Below are 19,914 nucleotides of genomic sequence, written 5' to 3'. Positions count from 1 at the left end.
CCGTCATGTGTCAAGTTTTTTGCTGGTGCTTCCCACAGCCCAGGCCCATACTCAAGAGATTCCCCTTCAGTCCGTGTGATAGAGGCAGTGCACTTGGCCACCCCAACCCCTCCGCTGATGCCAGCCCCTAAATACCCCAGCATCTCCTCATTGTCCTGCTGTGGCTGGGGCTCAGACACCCACCCTCACTGTCACCCCCTGTATCGTTCTGGCACACCAGCAGCTTGTTGCAGATGCTGACATTCTTTCCCCGTGACCTGCTACGTAGCACCTCCGTGCTCAGTGGGGTTGCCGCAGAGGTCAGTCTTGTCTCCCCCAGATGAGAGTGGTGATGGAAGTGGGGTCACACAGCTGCTCGGGGCTGTGTGGGAAGGGACTTACTTCCTACTTTGAATTCACCCTGCAGGCGCTGCCACAAGCAGACAGCCATCAACCTGACTGCTCTCGCCTCTGAAGAATGAGGGAACCAAGCTTTGCAAGAAAACAAAGATGGTAGCAATGAGAACCACTGAGCTGGCCTCACAAACCCACACAACACCCTGAACACAGCAGGGCAAAAGCCATTGCCCAGAAATCACCTGCCTTGCTGGAGCAGGCAATGGCTCCTAGATGTTAACCCAGACAAGGGGCTCTCTGCTCAGATCCACTCTGTGCCAAATCTCTTGCTGATTTTGTGAGTCATTTGCTAACAGTGCTCCTAACAAATTTTCCTAATGGATTCGGAAAACCCCAGATGTACAATGAGGCGCAGACACTTCCAGAGGCAGGGCCCAAGGAGGCACTGGAAGAGCAAAACCGAATCAAAGCCAGACCTCCCCTTGAGATTGAGATCACTTTTATTCTCAGTCGTTTTGGCGAGGATGTGTGGGCAAGTGTGGGTGTGGTGCATGTGCTTCTGGGCATGCATGTACGTGTGCGCAGAGTCCTGCCCAGGGATGCTGAGTACATGAATACCTGCTATTACAGTCTGTGAACTGAGCCATGAAGTGCATGATGAGTGCTACACGGAGGCCCACTTATGGCTTGCCTCTTCTTGTGCTTACTGCAGTGCAGCATCCCCACCTCCCCGCGCTGCCGTTCCAAGGATGCCAGCCCAAGATCCCATCCAAAGGGCAAGTGAGGAGCTGAACTCTGGGATCTGGCTCTGCAGGAGGGAGCTCGTGGGTTTTCATCTCACTTAGTGAGCTCCTAAACACCATTTGCAGTTCCCTTTAACACAACTGCATCCAACTCCTCCGAGTAAGGAGCCACTATCACAAACTTTACCTCAGAGGTACGAAGAGAACAGGAACCTCATGTAAGCTCTGGTGCTACAGCACAGCCAAGCACATCTTGGGTTCCTGGGAAAGCAGCGCCCACATACACTATTGAGTTTTCACAGCCACCGTGGAACTGCAGTATGGGGGATGCCGCAAGGGAGATAACCCAAGCTTCCACAGCCCCCAGTCTTTTCCATCTGATCTGAGAGACCACAAGGCAGGTTAGATCCCAATCTGGTCTCTAGTTCTGTTTAAAAGCAGAGTCCCCCAAACTCAGAGCAGAGACAGAATACAGAAAGAACATGAAAAGGAGACTAGTCAAATGCATCCTGACATTGCAGCAGGTTGGAAATAATCATATTTCTCTGACCTCTTTGCCTTTAGCACAGTAAAAGCAAAGGTGTTCCATCACCCAGGACCCTTTGCAGTTGCCAGGGCCCTCCAAGTACCCTGCAAGCCCCAAGATGAGCTAGATGTGCAACATCACCCTTGAGGCTCCCTCTCGCTCTGCCTCAACAAGTTTGTGTACTGCTTAGGGACATGCAATTTCTCACATTACACAGACCCAGCAGACAGCAAAGTTGTTATCCTGGGAGTTTCACTTGGACGGATGCAGGTTTGAATCCCAGGTTTTGCTTCAGAGCATAACACAAGGTACTCCAGGACATGATCCAGCTGCTAAAAGTCCTGCAGTGCAAAGCAACTTGCCAGCTCTACTTCCAAACCTGTCTGCACCAGTTTCAGTAGGAAATCAACTGGTCAGCAAATAAAGGGTCTGCACACCAACAGGCAAAACCAGCACAATCCTCTTGAGTGATGTAGGCATCTAGTACCAGGAGATTCTTCTATTCCAAAGGGGTTAAATTCATTGTCAGCTCCACAGAGAGACAACTGATGCCCCAGTCCTTTCTGCCCTATTCATAACACATTGTCAGTAAAGGCTGCAGGGTGCTCTGCAAAGGCCGTAGCTGTTTCAGTTACAGTAACTCTCTGAGCAGGGACAAGAACAGGTACATAATACAAGCTCTGAACTCAGGTATCTCTGCTTTTAGGGCACTGCCTTCAAGCCTTTTTTCCTTGTGGCTTGACTCCCAAAAAATGACACTCTTTAAAAAATTGGGGTCCTCATCCTTGGGTCTCAGGGATGTTAAGTGGGGTCTAAGAAGCAGGGGCTCAGCAAAGGGACACTGTGTGCAGAGGATTCCAGAATGCATCCTTAAAAGAGAGCAACAGTAAAATCAAAAGGACTCTCAGCCACTTGGCTTGGTTCTCCTGCACAGATCTCCCACCTGGCAGTTGCAAAGGGGAGACATTTTTTAACTGCATAGAAAATTAAATGGCTTTTGCATATTAAAAAAACACAGATGAAAACACAGTTACACCAGTTACCAAACAGTGGGCGGATGAGTGATCACTGTTTTATATTAGATAGACCCAGCTAGGTTGATTTGCCATGCTCCCGGCATTACAGCTTCAGTGCCAACTGAGTGCCTGCACAGGCCAGGTACTGCCGTGCTCCCGCTGAGGTGGCATGCCCTGGCAGGAGGGCTGTGGTCCCAAGGAGCAGGCTGCAAGACGTCTGCTCTGTCCTCTCACTCCTTCAATGCTCACGCATCCCAGACCAGATGGGCACACTGGGAAACAGGCCTCCGGCTGGAAAAGGATTCCAGTTTGTGGTATCTTTACAACGTGGCTTCCAGGAAACATCACAGCAACAGATCGCTAGTTTCTTCCTATGAAGAATGGAAAGAGAGAGGTGAGTAGCAGCAAAGAGAAGAAGGCCGCCCAGCACAGGAGGTGACAGCAGGGAATGCTCTAACACAAGTTCTGACTATACCAGGGCCCTTTACACCTCACAGGCAGAAAGACTCAGGGAGTTTCCCCGTGCTATTCCTGACACCATTCAAAGATATCACCCCACTTTCACCCCCTCCAGGTGCCACAGGAAATTTCTAGTCTCTAATTTATCTACAGTGATACAGAAGCACAATCAGTCACTGCTTCTCACTGACCTAAGAAAGGTTTAAATGCCTATTGCCACAGCTGGCAGGTCATCAAATGAACTCTGAGCCCAAGCTCTCCTCCCAGCTGGAATGATACCTGGAAAAGACATGAACCTGATGGAGCTGATAACCTTTATTTGGCAGTTTCCCCCAACAATGGTTTGATTTCCACAATCTTCTGGTAGAGTGAATTCTGCCTTGCATTTCCCAGTATTAAGTTCTGCTAACGGGGTTATTTGCAGCCCTGCACACAAGACTGGTATGTGAAGGACCAGAAGCCAGGGGAATATCACCTCTGCAACAGCAGCAGGTACTGGCAGGATGTATGCCACTGTCTTGCACTGGCCTGGCCAGCCTGCATCCAGGTGGGGACTGCCTTCTACCAGTATCACTCATCCCAGGTCTGCCATCACAGGACAAGAGTTTAAGTCCCTCATCTCTCAGACCTTCACCAGCATCTGCTGAAGGCATTCTGGCTCTGGAAATGCCTGCCTCCTGTTTGATTTACACTAAACCAGGTATTTGCATGGAGCAGGACTCATACAGCCCAGCTATCAGGGCTCAGCTATAGGACACAAACTAAGAGCAACATCTTAGAAGCCCTCAAAACTACCTAGTCTGGGGAGAAACCAGTGCTGTGGTACCAGTGCTCGACCTGCACTTTCCCAACCCTTCCCACATCTGGCCCAGAAAAGAATGGCTGCTCATGAAGCATGGCTGTCAGGGTCAGCCTAAGGGGATCAGGGCCAGTCTGTACAATACAGCCACATGCTGCTTCACCAGATCTCCACACAAAGATTCCTGGGTAGCTCTGCTAGGCTACAGATCTAGATTTCTACTGGTCTAGTGGCTGCTACACATGGAGGGTGCCACAATGACAAATCTAAAGCATCCAGAAGTGGCAGACCATGAGCAGTTTGTGGCTATCGATAAGGAAGAAATGGCAGGTGGCAGGCACACAGTGACTGCCCTTCTTGCTTCCCTGTGTGATTACAACACATTCTTACCACCTCATGGCATAGTGTATGTGAACACACAAGGCAGGAAACATTTCCCAGCCTGCTTCTCCTCCTGCTTTGCCAGCTACTGCCCAAGCCTGTGTGTGGGACACAGCCAACTCTTTTGCAGTGCAGCAACTTTAAAGGCTTCACAGCATCACCCCCCTCCCTGACAAAGCCTTGTCCAACTGCCACAAAACTCACTTGTCCAGGAACAAATCCAGGGAATCCTGCTACAGCTCATTTCAATAGACTCTCCTCCAAGCAGGTCTGAATTAAATGGTACCAAGAACATTTTTACATTCATCATGAGATCCAAATGGGTTTCCAACATGTGATCAATGGGTCCACAGAATCCTATCCCCAGTGCTTTCCATCTGGCCAGTGGCCCTGCCATCTGCAGCAATCATTTTGCTTCATGCCTCGTTGTTATCCCAAACCTCCAGGTGACTGTGTCCACTCCAGCCATGAGGCCCCACCTGAGAGCTGCCCCTGCCCCACAGCATTTCAGAGTCCAAAGTCCCATCGATCCCCGTCAGCATGCAACTCCACAACTGGAGAGATGGGAGCACTGCAGAGCATCAGCCATGTTCTGCCCGGTGGAAAACCTTTGGCACCAGCACTGACGATTTATCTGGAAGATAAAGAAAACATAATGTAGCACGAGCAGCAGGGTTCATAGTGCGTGTGATAAATAATATAAGACATACAATTTTCTCTAGGCTTCTAAATAGGGAGGGCGAGATCTTTAAAAGTAACACAGGCCTTTCTGAGAACACAAGTTTCCTGCCAGCAGTGACTGCAAAACTGGGACACAGTCGTTAGACGCCGTGGAAGGCAGGCTAGAGAACAGGAGGACAAGAGGACAAGTGCACAGGCAAAGCCTGACAGCACAGTAGAACACAAATTGCAGCCTTGGGTTAGAAATGTTCTGGAACAAGTACACAAATAGGAGGAGCAAATGAATAGACCACAGCAACTTGTGGCTCAGTATCAGGGCAGCTAACTTGCTTCCTGCCCAGGTGGGCACTTCACCTTCACACACAGCTCAACAGCCCACCATCACTGAAGCTATTCTCCAGCAGGATGTGCATATTTTGGGGTGAAGAGATACTGAACAGAGAGCAGCATCCAAACTACTTTCAGATACTGAAGTGAAAGTAATAGGCATTCACATGCAGCATAGTAACAGCCAGCAGCAAGACACTTGGCTTGCTTCTCTAAGCTCCCTGCCAAATTCCCTTGTGGCACCCTGAGAAGAACAGATCACGGCTGCACTTCTGTTCTGCAAGAAAACCTACGCATCAAGAAGCCAAGGCACTGTCTGGTTTTGTCAATGTTGTTCCACATTTGTTCCCACCACAACACAACTCTGTTTTCCCAGCACATTCCTACTTTGTGGAGTGAAGCACATGCAGACTATTAATAGAGGAGGGCAGAGCTTCCATCCAGAGAGACCTCACCAAGTTGGAGGACTGGGCCAACAAGTGCTGTGAAATTCAACCAGGATAAGTGCATAACCCTATACCCGGAACAGGGCGAGGACATGCACCACCACAGCCTGGGATCCAGCTGGCTTTGGATGTAGTGGAGAACATGTTGACCATAAGCCAGCAGTGCGTCTTTGTGACAATGAAAGCCAAGATGTAGTAAAGGAGCCTCAGATGGGACAGAAGGAAAAATGTTCAATTGCAGCAGCACAGTGTAATTCTGTAGTCCAGAGATGAGGTGGTACCTCCATCCTTGGCAGTCATCAGCCCTCGCCTATAACAAGGTCCCAAGCAACCTGACCCAGCTGCGAGGGTGGCCCTGTTTGGAGCAGGGTAAGCACAGAGACCTCTTGAGTTCTTGACCTAAACCTGCCCATGCCTGTATTATCTCTTGATCTGCCCTGACCACTATGTGTGTCTTGCATCAGCAACAACACAGCTGAGGGAACACTTCAACCCATTTCACTGTACCTCTTATCCTTTGAACAGGCTGTCTATATCTACAGCAGTCCCCAGACTGTGGGGCTGCTCCCTTCCAGGAAAAGTGCTTAGTGAGGGCATGTGTTACGCAGGCTTTCTGGTGTCTACTGAGAGGGAAATGGGGGTCTGCTTTCAGGTCTCACTTGGAACAAGGGCTGATCACAGTAGGAGTGGGGGGGTAAACCAAGGCAACATTAACTCGCTCGCTGCCGTTCTTGGGACAGATGATCTCCGTCAGTCCCTCTGGTCTCGGCTGACTCAGCAGTTCTCCTGTGAATAGGGGAAAACAAGGAAAACATTCAAGCATCAGCAAGCCAGTTTTTACAATTTTTGCCTTTACCATGCCCTTCCCCTCTGCATCACTAGGTAAACATCCATGACCAATGCAAGTGAGCACTGTAAGAAGGCTTACTGGTCCTTCAACCCAAGCAGGTCTCATCCATGTAACCATGGTGAATGTCCTGCTAATTACAGCTTGGAGACATGCTGCTCCACACAAAGGTAACATCTGCCATCGTTCCTGCCTCTGCTTTGAATCACTGCACACAGACTTGAGAGCTCCTTAGGGATTCATATCATCTGTGAGATGGATATTTTAGGAGTAGGTGTTTTAATTAAGCTTTGGGGCAGACTGAACACAAACTTCTGGATCCCATCTCCATGAAAGGGAAGAAGCTGACCTGCAGCATCAGGAGCAAATCAGGAGACAGATACAAGCCTTATTATTCACATCTGTATCCTGCAGCTACCCACACCCACAAAGCTACCCAAAAAGCAGCCATCTCCCAGTACAAGCAGAACGATGCTACAAGGACCCTGCCAAGACAGCCTTCTTTGACATGGACCACAAAGAAAATAGCTTGAAAGCACTGCTCAGAATGATTTTTGCATCATTTACACATTTCTCCTCTAAGAAAAACTCTAGGAGGGACCTCAAACTAGCCACAGACAAACATGCTTGACCTTTTCTGAATCTGTTCTGTCCCTGAGCAACCCTGCCCACTGCAGCTGTCCAGCCATTGCTCCTGTACTGCAATTTCTAAGCTGGAGCTAGCTAGGCACTGGAGAGACCCTGCTGTTCTGCAGTGGCTGGCCAGCTGCAGGGTGCCTCTCTTTGCTACCAGAACAATATTTAGAAGCAGGTAAAAATACTCAAAAGGATTCCCTAATATCTCTCTCCTTGGGTGCCACGGGACTGCTGCTGTGTCTTGTCAGGGCTCTGGGCCACTCTATACTCCGCTGAGCGCACAGATCCCAGCTCCCAGCCATCAGCTATTCCCTAATGAAGGCACTACCATATCTGCATGGAGTCAGTAGCAGCGGGGGGCTCTCGCACCGCATGGTATGCCCCTACTAAATGCATGCCTTAGCTCAGCTGTTCAAGTGCCAAATTGGCAAGTTGTCCTCGTTTCAGCTGTAAGTTATTTTTCTCCTTCCTAGTAACTGGTGCAGTGCTGTGTTTTGGCTTTAGTCTGAAAATAATGCTGATAGCACACCAATGTTTTAGTTGTTGCTAAGTAATATGTACCCTCATTGAGGACTTTTCAGTCCCTCATGCTCTGTCTGTGAGGAAGCGCACGGGAAGCCAGGAGGAAGCAGAGACAGGACACCTTACCTAGACTAACTAAAGAGATATTGCATACCACAGCACGTCATGCCCAGTATATAAACTGGGGGGAGTTACTCAGAAGACCCAGATCACTGCTCGGGTCAGGCGGGGTATCAGTCAGCAGGTGGTGAGTAATTGTATTCTCTCCCCTTCAACATTTCCCTTATTAGTAGTAGTTTTATATTATACTTTAGTCATTGGAAGGAGAAAAATAAATGTTACAGCTGAATCCAGGACACAGCTCCCCACTGCTGGCACCTTTGCAGCATGTAGTCCCAGCCAAGATGCAGCTCAGCACAGTGAGAGGGGACAGCCAGGTGCAGAGATGTGCCCAGCTCTGAGGAACACTTCCCCAGCAGCTTGCTCAGAGCAACTCAAGTTTCCTCCTGGCTCCACTCCACAAGACTGGCCCCAGCCAGGCAGATTCCCTGGCCATCAACATACCATGTCTTCAGAGTAGTGTAGCCCAGCCACAGCAGAGACACCCAATAGCACCATCTCTTGATATCAGTCTGGCAGGTAGGGTCTGCTCTCAAAGGCAAATATCGGATGGCAGCATCCATGTCCAGCAAGGGCTCAGTTTTTCTAAGTGTGTGCATATTGATGCCAAACAGGCCTGCCTGAGGTGGAGGCACCAGGCCACAACTGGCTTGTGCCAGCTACATCAGTGACTTCCTTTACAAAGGCAGGCCAGCTGTAAGCAGGCCGCAGTCATTGGTTGACACAAAAACTGTGTACCCATCCACCAAGCAGTGACTGTAAGCTATCCCCAGTTCCACTAAAACAGTCAAGACAGATGGCCCCTAGACTTCCATAGTTCAAAATGTACTTGCAATAAATTCCCCTGATGTTAAACAAATTTCACAATACATCTTCCTGTGTCCAGCTGTCATTGCCATGCACCCCAGTAAAACAAGTCAAGAAATCACACTTTGAAGTACTGCCCAGCCTGTGCACCAACAACACAACAATCAGCCCCACCATTCCTGAAGCCTCCCAAACGCTGCTTCAATCCTCTCCTCCTGTTTCTCTTCCCACTTTTGTGAAAAAGCAGATCTAAATCCCTTTGGTTTCTCCAAAGCAAGAAAACAGCACTTGGTATCATAAAAGCGGGTGGGGGGTCTTGGCAGGGAACACATACAGTTCCTCTGAGAGATACCCCACCTCGTGGGCCAGTAATTCCAGTTTGCCCTCATGGTCTGCATCTGAATTCATATTTGGTTTGAATACCTACCCTCGTCTTACACCCACACTCAAACCCGAAGCAGCAGAGCAGCTTTAAAGCCATGCAGACACGTCCCCCAAAACAGAAGAATCGTGATGGTATTTGCAATTCAAAGTTAAATTTGCAAGGCAGCGTCCTCAATTACGTGAGCTGTCACACACTGAAAGCAGAATTGCACACCAGCAAGCACGTACACCACAGGGCTCTGTGGCCCAGTGATTCCCAGGTTTCCAACCCCAGGTTAACTTCCAAACTGCAGTATTGCTAATAGTACTGAAAACACCTGCTGTGAAAGATGAGTCATAAAATCAGTGCAACATTATGTGCTTTAAAGACAAGGCTAATATCCATTAGATCTTGAACAGGAGGAGTGCAGTAGACTGGTCTCTCTGCTTGAGCTTTCATTCCCATTTCCACCATCCCACTTCAGGAATCCTTAGATGAAGATTTGTCAAGCAGAGGAGATTGCTGCAGGCTTAAATAGATGCCCGATTTGCAGGCAAACCCCTTCCCACTCCTCTTCAGTCAACCCTACTTCTCTTCATGTCATGGCATTACTGTCCCTTCTAGGTTACCCCTGGGATAAAACTCACCTCCCTCTGTCCCCACTCCCATTTCCAGAGCAGCTGACATATACACTGCTCCTCAGAAGAAAGACTTTTCCTGTAGTTATTCCAAGCTCCAAGTGGGAAGAAGGTGACCTGTACATCCTTCCGATTGCTCCTTCTCCCAGCTAAGGGATGTCCCACTGCTTTCCCCCATGGCATTCTCATCCCCTTGTCTTTACAAATTGCTCATCTTTGCTGCACAAACTCATCACTGTACTAAACCAGGCATATCTAAATCATACTTCACATCACTGCTAAATAAAAGCCAGTGTAAATTCCATTGCAATATGCAGTCTTCAGAAGGGTAGCAAACTAACATTCAGACACTGCCTGGACGCAACTCTCGGAGCCCAGAGTCTCTTGGAGGTTTCAAAAACCTCACATTTCTATTTAGAAATCATTCAAACCGCAGAAGATTAAAAACATACGTCTTGAGGGCTGTGGCAGGCCGGGAAAAGGGAGATCAAACAAAGCATTTCACTGATACAAAAGAAAAACCAAGTGCTTGGCATGCGGTGGTGTTTGCCTGGTTTAACTGTTAAGTTTAAACGTAGCTGGAGCAGCCCATGTCTGCAGCACTCGTTCTGCCCCATGTACAGACTAGTCAGGCTGTATTCTGATTGCACATTCCTTCACGAGCATGTCACAGATTTTACTGGAAACCTCAGTTCTGCCTGCCCCCTCTGAAAGGTTGCCCTGCAATAGCACATACAAACCATGAAGCTTATCCTAGTCTTGATGTGGCCTTTTAATGCTAGTTCTTTAAAGACTAACACAGCTGAGCCTTTGAACAATCCCATCTTCCAGGAAACAAATCTTCACCGCTAAGACTATTCAGCTGATTTAGGAGCCTGAGCCCTACTTGCAAAGGCACTTTAATGCTGGGTTCTTACTAAGGTTTGATTTTTAGATGCATCTAAGTCCCACTTCCAATGATAGCAGAGAGGCATGCACCAAGCCTGGTTAAAAGCACCTGCCAACAGACAGCAGATGTTTTAGAAGATGCTCCTTTGCTGCCTCCGCATTTACAATGGCACAAATAGCGCAGAGGACTTTTATTGGTCCAGTGGCCACCCTCCTGGTGTTTTCGCACAGAAACAGGTCTCTACAACTGTGTAAAATGTGCTGTACAGAAAGCTAAGGCTGAGGCAGAGCAAGACCCTGTAATGAAACTACCATGGCTGGGCTGCGGCATTACCTGGTTTGTAAACTCCCTCAGGCAGATGGGCTGAGCAAGTCATGCTGTCCACGCCATGTAAGGGAAACTGCTACATGTCAGTGGTCACTGGCAAATGTAGGAACAAACCTTCAGGCATGCCTGAAGCTCTACACGAAGGACCTGTTTCCTCTCAGCATTAGCCAGCTCACCCGAAGCAGGTATTTCTGTGTCAGCAAGATGTTCTTTGCTGCCACTGTTTTATTCCAGAACAGATACAGGCATGGCCTACTTTGAGCCACTTGTGCTGGGTGCCCAGACCAGGCCAAGGCCCACAAGGATAACTGCATGTGCCAGATGGAGCTCAACCACGTACTGGCATTCGGCGCACAAGGAGGACACTTGTGCTGCCATATATGCCCAGGAATACAGAAAAGCATCAGTGTACAATTTCTGCTCAAGCACAGTTAGGGACATTATTCCTTCTGTCTGTGATTTACTGTGATTTGGAGAGGGATGCCTCCCTCAGAGCTCATGCCAGCGATCAGACCCATGCGTGCTGCAAAGCACACTTCACTGGCCTTTAGGGAATACCCGTGAAATGCCATATACCCATGACAAATCAGAGAGTTAGGAGGGAGGCTGACAGCAAGAAAAGCGAGTACTTGCAGGAGTGTTTGGTTACTCCATGCTGGCAGCCAGACAAGGCCAGCTGTAAGCCTGCCTGGCTGCCTGAAAGAGAGAAGGGTTTTGCACACAAAGACGAAAATCCCACCCAGACCATTTGCCTCTTTCACACAGTTCCCACTGCTATGGCTTTGCTAAGTGGCACAAGGTCCCCTGTTCATGAGTCAACAATTAGCAGCAAGGGCACAGGGATGAGATTCTGGTCTGGCCCGGCCATACCATGCTATCTCCTCTCTTCACAGAGCTCAAGGAGAACACATTTACATAGTATCAGCCTGATGGTGCTTCTCATTTTCATTTATGTCATTTTTGTGCTGTCATGTGTCCCGATCCTGGCTCCACTGGGACCACCAGCAAGCAGTGGATGAAAAGGACCCTGGCACTTTCTCCATGGTGCTGCTTCTCCCTCTTCAGTCTGCTTGGGGGCAGCCAAACCCAAGCTTTTCCTACATCCTGCCCTGCCTCAGTACTGACCCACCCACCCCATCGCATGCCTCAGAGCTGCTACAACTGCGTACCCACTATTTTTGCAGCCCCACTGCTCACTTGCTCCTACTCCAGTCTCTACTCACTCTTCCTCCTTGTTGAGGGCCTTCAGATACCAACCACTGCAAGTGGGGTTGGCAGGAGATAAGACTTTACATCTCAGCCTCAACTGCTTCTCTGTCAAGCCTCCTCTGACTAATCCTTGCTTGTGACATCTCTCAGCACAGCAACTCAGCAGTCATGCCTTCAGGAAAGTAGAGAACAAAACACTTCACCACTGCCTGCGTACCAAAAGCATGTGTCCCCTGCTCAGTTTCCAACAGCAGGCAGAAAGCAGGGCTCACAAGAGAGCCCCGGGACACTCCTCTGCTTTGCATGCAGAGATTAGGGTTGAAGAAGCTACAGCTCCTCTGCCTGCTGTTAGCTGCTTGGAGGTTCGATAGCTGGAGCACTTACACAGTTAGATCAAACCTGTCACAGAGGCAGGGTGAGTTGAATAGCCACGTGCACACATCTCCCCCTCTGCTGTAAGCACAGGCAACGTCCTCATACACTGGGACTTTGCAGCCAGCTCTACAGTAGACAAGAAATCTGCCAGGAGTCTTGGCAGGATGACGGTGTCTCACACCAAGCCCGCTTCTATGCCATGCCACTTAAATCTTGTCTTCACAACTCCTTCATTTCATCCAAGCAGAGCGGCTTCCTGCAAATGTTGCTGTGCATGATTCACAAGCTTATACCCAAGCACTGCACACAGAAAACACTGTTCTGTATTAGTATGAATATTTAATATGCCCCTTGCAGCACTGCCTGGATGTCACGCACAAACATATTCCCCAGAAAGTCAGAACTCTGCACTCTGCTTGATTTACTTCTGGAGTCCTTAGTGACCTTATCTGCCTGGCCTACTTGAGACAGACGGCTGGATAGAGACCTGCAAGTTAGGACTTAATTTTCTTCCCACCAGAAGCTATTCTCCTGCCTGCAATCACAACAAAAATAAGGAATCAGAATGCAGAGACATCACAAAAGGGAGCAGAACAGGGTGAAATCCACCTTATGAATAAAAGTTTCATGACCCTCACGCTGCAGTCGTGGTTGAAGAAGCTTAAAAGTAGCAAATTAACAGCAAAAATCCCAGACTGTCAAAGTGCCCCGGTGAGAGAGACCACTGTAGAAAAAAAACCCCAACAGTTCTGGATGTGTGCTGAAAAGAGTGTTGATAGTAGAGAGATGTTTTAGTTACAGCTGAGCAGTGCTTACTCAGAGTCAAGGCGGGGAGCGAGCGAGTGGCTGTGTGGTGCCTAATTGCTGGTTGGGGTTAAACAACAACACATTCACAGCACTGGCTGCCTCTCCAGCCAGCACCTCATCTCGCAGCTCTGGCTGTGGACATGTATATGGCTCACCTTGATTATTTTCCCCAGCTGGCTGCCCTGGAAAATATTTTCCCAAGGGCCTTAATTCATACCAGCTGACAGCAACATGAAACAACCTCCATGGTGGACCGCTGGAAACAGACAAGAGTGCATTTCAGCTTGGAGCTGACAGGTCTAGGTCAAGTTCAAGACCTAGAGCCACAGTTCCCCAGGCCAGGAACCCCAGACCCACTGCAGCAGCTGTGCCCTGCTGAGCTCAACCCCAGGCAGCTTTCCCCACAGCAGAGATCACTGTGCACTTTACCTCCTACCCATGGAGCCACCAGGCTAATTTCCTACTTGGAAAACCTTTATCCCAAAACATTTGTTAATTATCTTTTTCTCAGGCACACAGAAGTTAATTATAGTAAGAACTGGAATGCAATTAAGAGCAAAACAAGAAACCCCACACATTCCCCAAACCCCATAATTTGGTACTTCCTATCTCCATAGTCACAAACCACAATTAAGAGAGCAGTAGGAAATCATCAAGACTGCCTAAAAATAACTCCAGGAGCAGTCAGGAAGGCTTGAGCTTTTCTGTCTTCTTCTGACAGTATGAAATAAACAGCTTGGAAAAATAAAGGATGGTTGACAGCTATCTTATTCCTAAACCAGTATGGGTAACTGATCTAGCATCAGTGTGGCTATATAACACATGGAACATCTCTCTCCTCTTTCTCCAATTCATGAAATACTGAGCACAGAGAGCATCTCTATGCCAGGTTATACTGACACCTCAGTAAGAGACTTGCCATGAGGAGAGAAGGCTGTGACTTCTGACACCATTGCCCACTCCAAAAAGATGAAGGGGTAGTGAACATGATGCCATTTCTCCACTCTTTCTATCTCATTCTATTTCAAATAGTATTTCAGGATGAGTAGCATCCATTGTCCAAGCTTCATCTCTGCCTGTTCTGTTGGGCACTCCATCCTTCTCCCTGTGCAATGGGGAAGGTGCAAGCCACCTCCACCCATGAGCGACCACAGCAGGCACTGGAGAAAGGAAGTAACCCAAGGGGACAAGTAAACAGCACAGCATAAAGGCTCTGGAAAATGAGAGAGGGGACTGAGCAAAAGTTGAAATAGAAAACAAAGCATCCTCCAAATTGCTGAATATTTTGCTGCCCTTATAATATCTAAAAAGCTCCTTGAACCGGCAGGTTGCAATACAGCACTTTCAGATGACTGCAATACAAAGCCATGAAAAATTGATTTGCCTCATTAACATTTTAGGGCCTTATGAGATGGAACAAAATTGACTGTCAGGGCATTTTAAGGGAGAGTCATGGTGTAATGAGCTCAGTGTGAATTATCCTCATCCCAGAATAGAAACTGAGTAACCAAGCCCAGAATCTACCTTTCGGTTATTTTTAATTCTACCCCTTCAGCCATATCTGCCATAAGTACTTTCTCATTCTGCCAAGGCAAGCCATCAGCTGGAGAGAAAGCTGCAGCCAGCCCCAACCTGTCCTCACCCAGTAACAGCAAGGCAGGACTGCATGCAAAGCACCACCTAGACACTAAACACTACCAGCTGCAGCCCGCCCAAACAATTCCCACCAGCTGAGAGCCCACCTTTACAAACAGGAATTCCAAAGCTACTATGCCTTCAACACAGATGAGATGCTGAGTTTCTCTCATCCAAATGATTAAGATGCTGCAGGTCCCACTAAAGGGAGAAAATAAAGAGTTTTAAAGCATTCTCAAAGCCATTACTATAATAGACAAAGTTAAGAGTCCAGGTTCATCAAAGTCTGCAGGGAGCTACCAGGACTGATCAGCATCCTGCTAGCTCTGTCTCTCTGTGCTTGGGTCACAGCATGTTAACAGCTAGCCACCTGAAAAGCCAACCCCTGGAGGAGGACTTATAAAAGTCAGTCCCATGGACTTCCAGCCTTACGAAACTGATGAGGCAGGGCCAAGCCTCAGCCTGCCCCTCTGCTAAATTTAGAGAATTAGGCAAGCTTGCAAGACATATTTTCCGCACAATAATTTGGCTGTGGTATTGCACCCAGAACTGCCTGGTCATTTTCTGCCTGCTCCAACACAAGAACTAGGCAGCCTCAATGCAGGTACTGCAAGGTGCACTTGATGAAAACCAAAAGAAGTGGTCCAGCACCTGACACAGGCTGCAGAACTCCTTGCTGCACCAGACTGTAGGTTCAAGAAGCTCACAAGGGTTCATAGAGACTGGACCAGGAACTGGCAAAGAGTCTTTAAGAATTACTAAAGAGACAAATCCCTGTGCTGAAGATAGACAAGGGCTGGGAGAACACTTGGGACAAGTTTTTTTCTCCAGTCAGCTTGCTTCTTCCCCACAAAATGTCTGTGCATGCCACGGCTGAAGGTAAGATCCTGGGCATGAAGCCCCTTTTCTGGAAGGTCAACAAAGTCCATCTGGGGACCCAAAGACCTGAAGTTTCCCTTGTAGTAGCTGTTTACATTCTGCCATAACCACCCCCTTTATTTTTCCTCTTTACCTATCCCCAGCCAAGAAGAACAAACCAAAACACACATGAAAGACATGCATGTACATGTACTGCCCAACAATTTTCCCTGAGCTTAAATAAACTCCTTCCTGGGTAAAATTAACTTGGCTCCATGAGCTGCTGTTGCCTTAGGGCCATTCCAAAGCTTCAGTGTGTTCTGCAGACTGAATTGGAGGGAGCTGTATTTTCAAACCTGTGTGGTAAGTATTCTCTTCCAGATCATTCAAGGTGAGATGCATGTGCAATACTTCTCTGTAAAGCTATTTTGGGCACTCCAAACCCCTCGCTGTTGAGCAGGACAACCACAGAGCCCACTTAGCCAAAGGAACACATTCCCCCCCTCCCTTCATCATCAACTGGTCTAAGGCACTAAGTCTAGTAAGTGCTTTATCTGTTAATTGAACCAACTTGAACTCATCCCTGTTTTGAACTATTAACATTTTATATTGAAACCACTTTACTGTGGAATTTGATCTATGCATATAGATCACAGAATTTATTCTAGGCTTGTGCTTAATTGGAGCTAAATGCCTCCTTGGTGCTTCTGCTACTCACTTCCTGCTGGTTAATAACTAACCCCATACTACAGGCTGACCACAGGCTTTAGCCGAGTAGGAACCTGCAAGACCACGTAAGTTTCCATAATTACAAGGGCATCAGATCTAACTTGCTTCTCGCATGCATTTTCTCCCTTTACATGGAAGTTTCATGAGTACATCTTGAGGTCAAGCATTTCCTCCTTGTGAGACAGAGCGTGATACAGAGAGCTTCATGCAAATCTACGTGTCTGAAATCAGAGAAGCAGAGCGCTGAGACTAGTAGCCAGCTCTCCTCTTGCTTTCGTCGGTAAGGCTGCCTTCTTCTATGAAATCATTGCTGGCGCACCTGGCAGTGTGGTGCACATGCCACAGAGCTTTGAGCCTGAGTTTCCCCATGCCAACATGCTTCAAATCTTCTTCCTTTGCTTGGTTTAAAGTATTTTTGTTATTACCGAAATTGCTGTCTTTGAAGTTGGAGTCAGTTGCTGGCTTTGTACTGCTCAAGGGTCAAGAACAAAGCTCTGTCTGTCCTTTTCCTATTAAGAGCTTTTACTTGTATCCGTTTTCCAGAGGGGATGAGACTAATCTTTTAGATATTTTTTTTCTTTTCCTATTAGTGATTCCTCAGCATTTCCAATCATTTAACCATTCTTCCCTGAACCCTCTCATTCCCTAATATTCCAACAAGTGATAACTAACAGCTATAAATCAAGTCAGTAACTAGCTTAAGCTTACAGACACCTTTTCCCCAAGGGGAGGGCTTATTTATGGAATTAATATTACAGTTTTACTACCTCTGCCGAAACCAATTCTTACCACTTTTTATTCTGCCACTGGAACACTTTCCAACAGTAAGTCATACAAGTTCAAAAACAACAGCTTTGCTGCTTCTGAAGAGTTCATTGCCTATTAAATGCCATCTGGTCTGGGGTTCTCAGTCTCCCAAAATAAACTGCAATATCCATCTTTGCTGTTTAAAAATCACTTCTATGGCAGACATGTTTGCTACTGAAACAGGAAGAAGCCCTGGGTGCTGTAAAGAACCCATCAGCCTCCCAGGGAGGCAGCAGTACTGCCAGATCGTTTCACTCCACCATCTCCTCTACTCCCCTGCCCCTTTCCAGGAGCTGCCAGCTCCACCATGGGGCTCTGGGACAGAGCTGAGCTCTTTCCTGGCCCCCTAACTATTTGTGATGCAAATCTGTATTACTCACAGGTTTTCTCCAGGAAGTTTTCCACCAGGTGGATAACTCTCAGGCACTTACTCACCAGTGTCACTGCAACAGAGTGCTGGCCCCTCTTCTTCAGATGTACCACCAACCTACCTAAGCGCAAATTGGATGGCTATGCTCTGGACATGCCCAGCACTGAGGCCCTCAGAGGCATCCACTTTGGGAAGAAACAACCTCAAGATTTCCTGGTCATTTACTTGAACTGATCAAAGAAGAGAGACTCAGGGAGATCTTAACCATATGGTCAAGATACCCCAAGAGTGAGGACTATTGGGACTACAAGCACTGGAGTTCAGGCCCCAGCCAGGTTTGCTCTGAGGGGAGGTGAAGCAGACGTGGCAGCTCAAGAGACAGCTACTGCCAGGAATGCGGGAAACACGCTGGCAAACGGGAGAAGATGTCACATTTCAGAGCTACTCAGAGATTATGTTATAAGGGTACACTTTCCACAATAAAAATGGCAGAACAAACAAGGAAATAAGGTCAACTACACACAAATTCACACAAAAGGCCATTTTAAGAGAAGCAAAGAGCATCCCCTCCTCTGATGAGCTTTGCCCAGCATCCCAGTTTGTTCTGAGATACAGGAAGCTCTGCAAGACCACCAGTAATTTGGACATAGAGTCTAAAAGGGGAGCAAGAGCCACACTGGACTAAAAGAGCCTTTCCTTCCCTCCACATCACGAGATTGCTCTGTGAGAGAAAAAACATGAGAGAAAGCACAGACCTACTGGCTGCTTCTATTCACATGCATAAGGATTTTGCATGCTTGGTACTAGCAGAACCATGTCCCACGGCTCTGGACTTCACCAGCAGCCTCCTGGGAGCTAAGGGCACCTGTGTCCCTTCTCCATGACCTGGTTCCCTCCCACCTCCCTCAGCTCCCTGCATTTTTCTTGCACACACAAGCCAAGAGAACAGTCCTCCAAGCAAGGGAAAGCTTTATTAAAAATGACTTCCGATTAAAAGGAGTTTTAAATCCTTTTGTAATGATGACTGGATTATCCGCATCACGCTGCATTATGCAACCGGGATAAAGCAGCACAGAGCAAGCAGCAAAAATGCTGTCTCCAGCAGAGCCGCAACTCTGTGAGCTGCTCCCAGTTCCAACACTCACCTGCAAGGCTTCCTATCCCAGGGAAGCAAAATCACATTCAGGACTCATATGAGGCAGCAGCTGCAGAGCAGAAGTTGTTCTGCAACATGGCAGGGGGTTAAAACTAGATGTTCTTAAGGTCCTTTTCAACCCAAAACATTCTATGATTCTATGGCTTTCAACCACAGAATCCTTTCCTCTTTCAGGGGAATACTGCCATTAAATACTTCAGGAAACAGGGACAAGCCTCTGACCCGAAACCCAGCCATTGGTCTGCCATAAAACATGACAACTTGCAATGCCATACTGGCAAGGAACTAGAGGCCTGGCAAGAACTGCTCTCGAGCTGCCCAGCCTCCCTACAGAGGCCAGCATCCACCCTGCCATTCAAGGGCAGGAGCAGCCATGCAGCGAGCCAACAGCCGTGTTGCTCAGCTTCTCATGGCCAAAAGCACCCAGCCAAGCTTGCAGCTGACAGCTTTTCATGGGAAACACGTTTTTAGCACCTGCAAAGTGCTGTGACAGAAATACAAGTCACAGATTCAGAGCCAGCCTACTGTGCTACTCAAACCAGCCCATCAAGCGTCTCTTCTCATCATACTGTCTTCAGCCCAGCGGTTTGGGGCTTTATTTTTTACATTTTATTCTTCTTTTGAATTACCAGATCCCTGTGTGAATCACTAACTTGAGCATGCTCTTGCCTTGTTTGGCAACATTTTCTTAAGATCTTGTTTAGCTTCACTGCAGACACTCAAAAATGTGCATGTACATAATGTGCTAGGCTCTCTTTTGTCATAGAAGATGTGATTTATTTCTCAGAAGGACAAGGAACAAGTTAAAAATAACAGGCAACTCCTAAAGCTTTGTGGTAGCTTTCTGTTACGAAAGACAGGGAAAAGTACTTCCCAAAGGAAGGTTCCCAAACTTTTTTTCATCAGAAAAGTCTTTACTTTGACTAAGCCAAATACATTGCTTGGGAAAAGACACAGATGAGACTCAACTCCTAATCATTTATTTCAGCATCTCATCCTAGCAAAGCTCCAAAGCTGACCACAACAGCCACTTGCTGAGCTGAACTACTTGCCCATGCAAGCATCAATTAAGGTTGTGCCAGAATCCAGTAAGAGCCCGTAAGG

General features: G+C 47.8%; 1 protein-coding gene across 2 annotated transcripts in view; it reads right to left on the bottom strand.

Moving 5' to 3' along the window:
• Positions 1-818: 818 nt before the first annotated feature.
• The window catches only part of MFHAS1 (multifunctional ROCO family signaling regulator 1), a 34,976-nt gene continuing 15,880 nt past the window's right edge, over positions 819-19,914 (bottom strand). Inside the window, exons 2-4 of one of the 2 annotated variants that reach the window (XR_010615557.1) lie at positions 6,374-6,500; positions 4,465-4,894; positions 819-2,992 (exon numbers count right to left, since the gene is read on the bottom strand). Coding sequence is in view for 1 of the 2 variants with exons in the window: in XM_065692562.1 (XP_065548634.1) it covers positions 4,891-4,894; positions 6,374-6,500 (131 nt within the window). In the remaining variant the exon portion in view is untranslated. Of the gene's footprint in view, positions 2,993-4,463; positions 4,895-6,373; positions 6,501-19,914 lie in introns of those variants that run through there. The other variant, XM_065692562.1, reaches the window with a different exon arrangement.

This window comes from Lathamus discolor, chromosome 1 (assembly GCF_037157495.1).
Source record: "Lathamus discolor isolate bLatDis1 chromosome 1, bLatDis1.hap1, whole genome shotgun sequence".
NCBI lineage: Eukaryota > Metazoa > Chordata > Aves > Psittaciformes > Psittacidae > Lathamus > Lathamus discolor.
The sequence above is the reverse complement of the archived record's forward strand: the minus strand, read 5'-3'. Positions and strand labels throughout refer to the sequence as shown.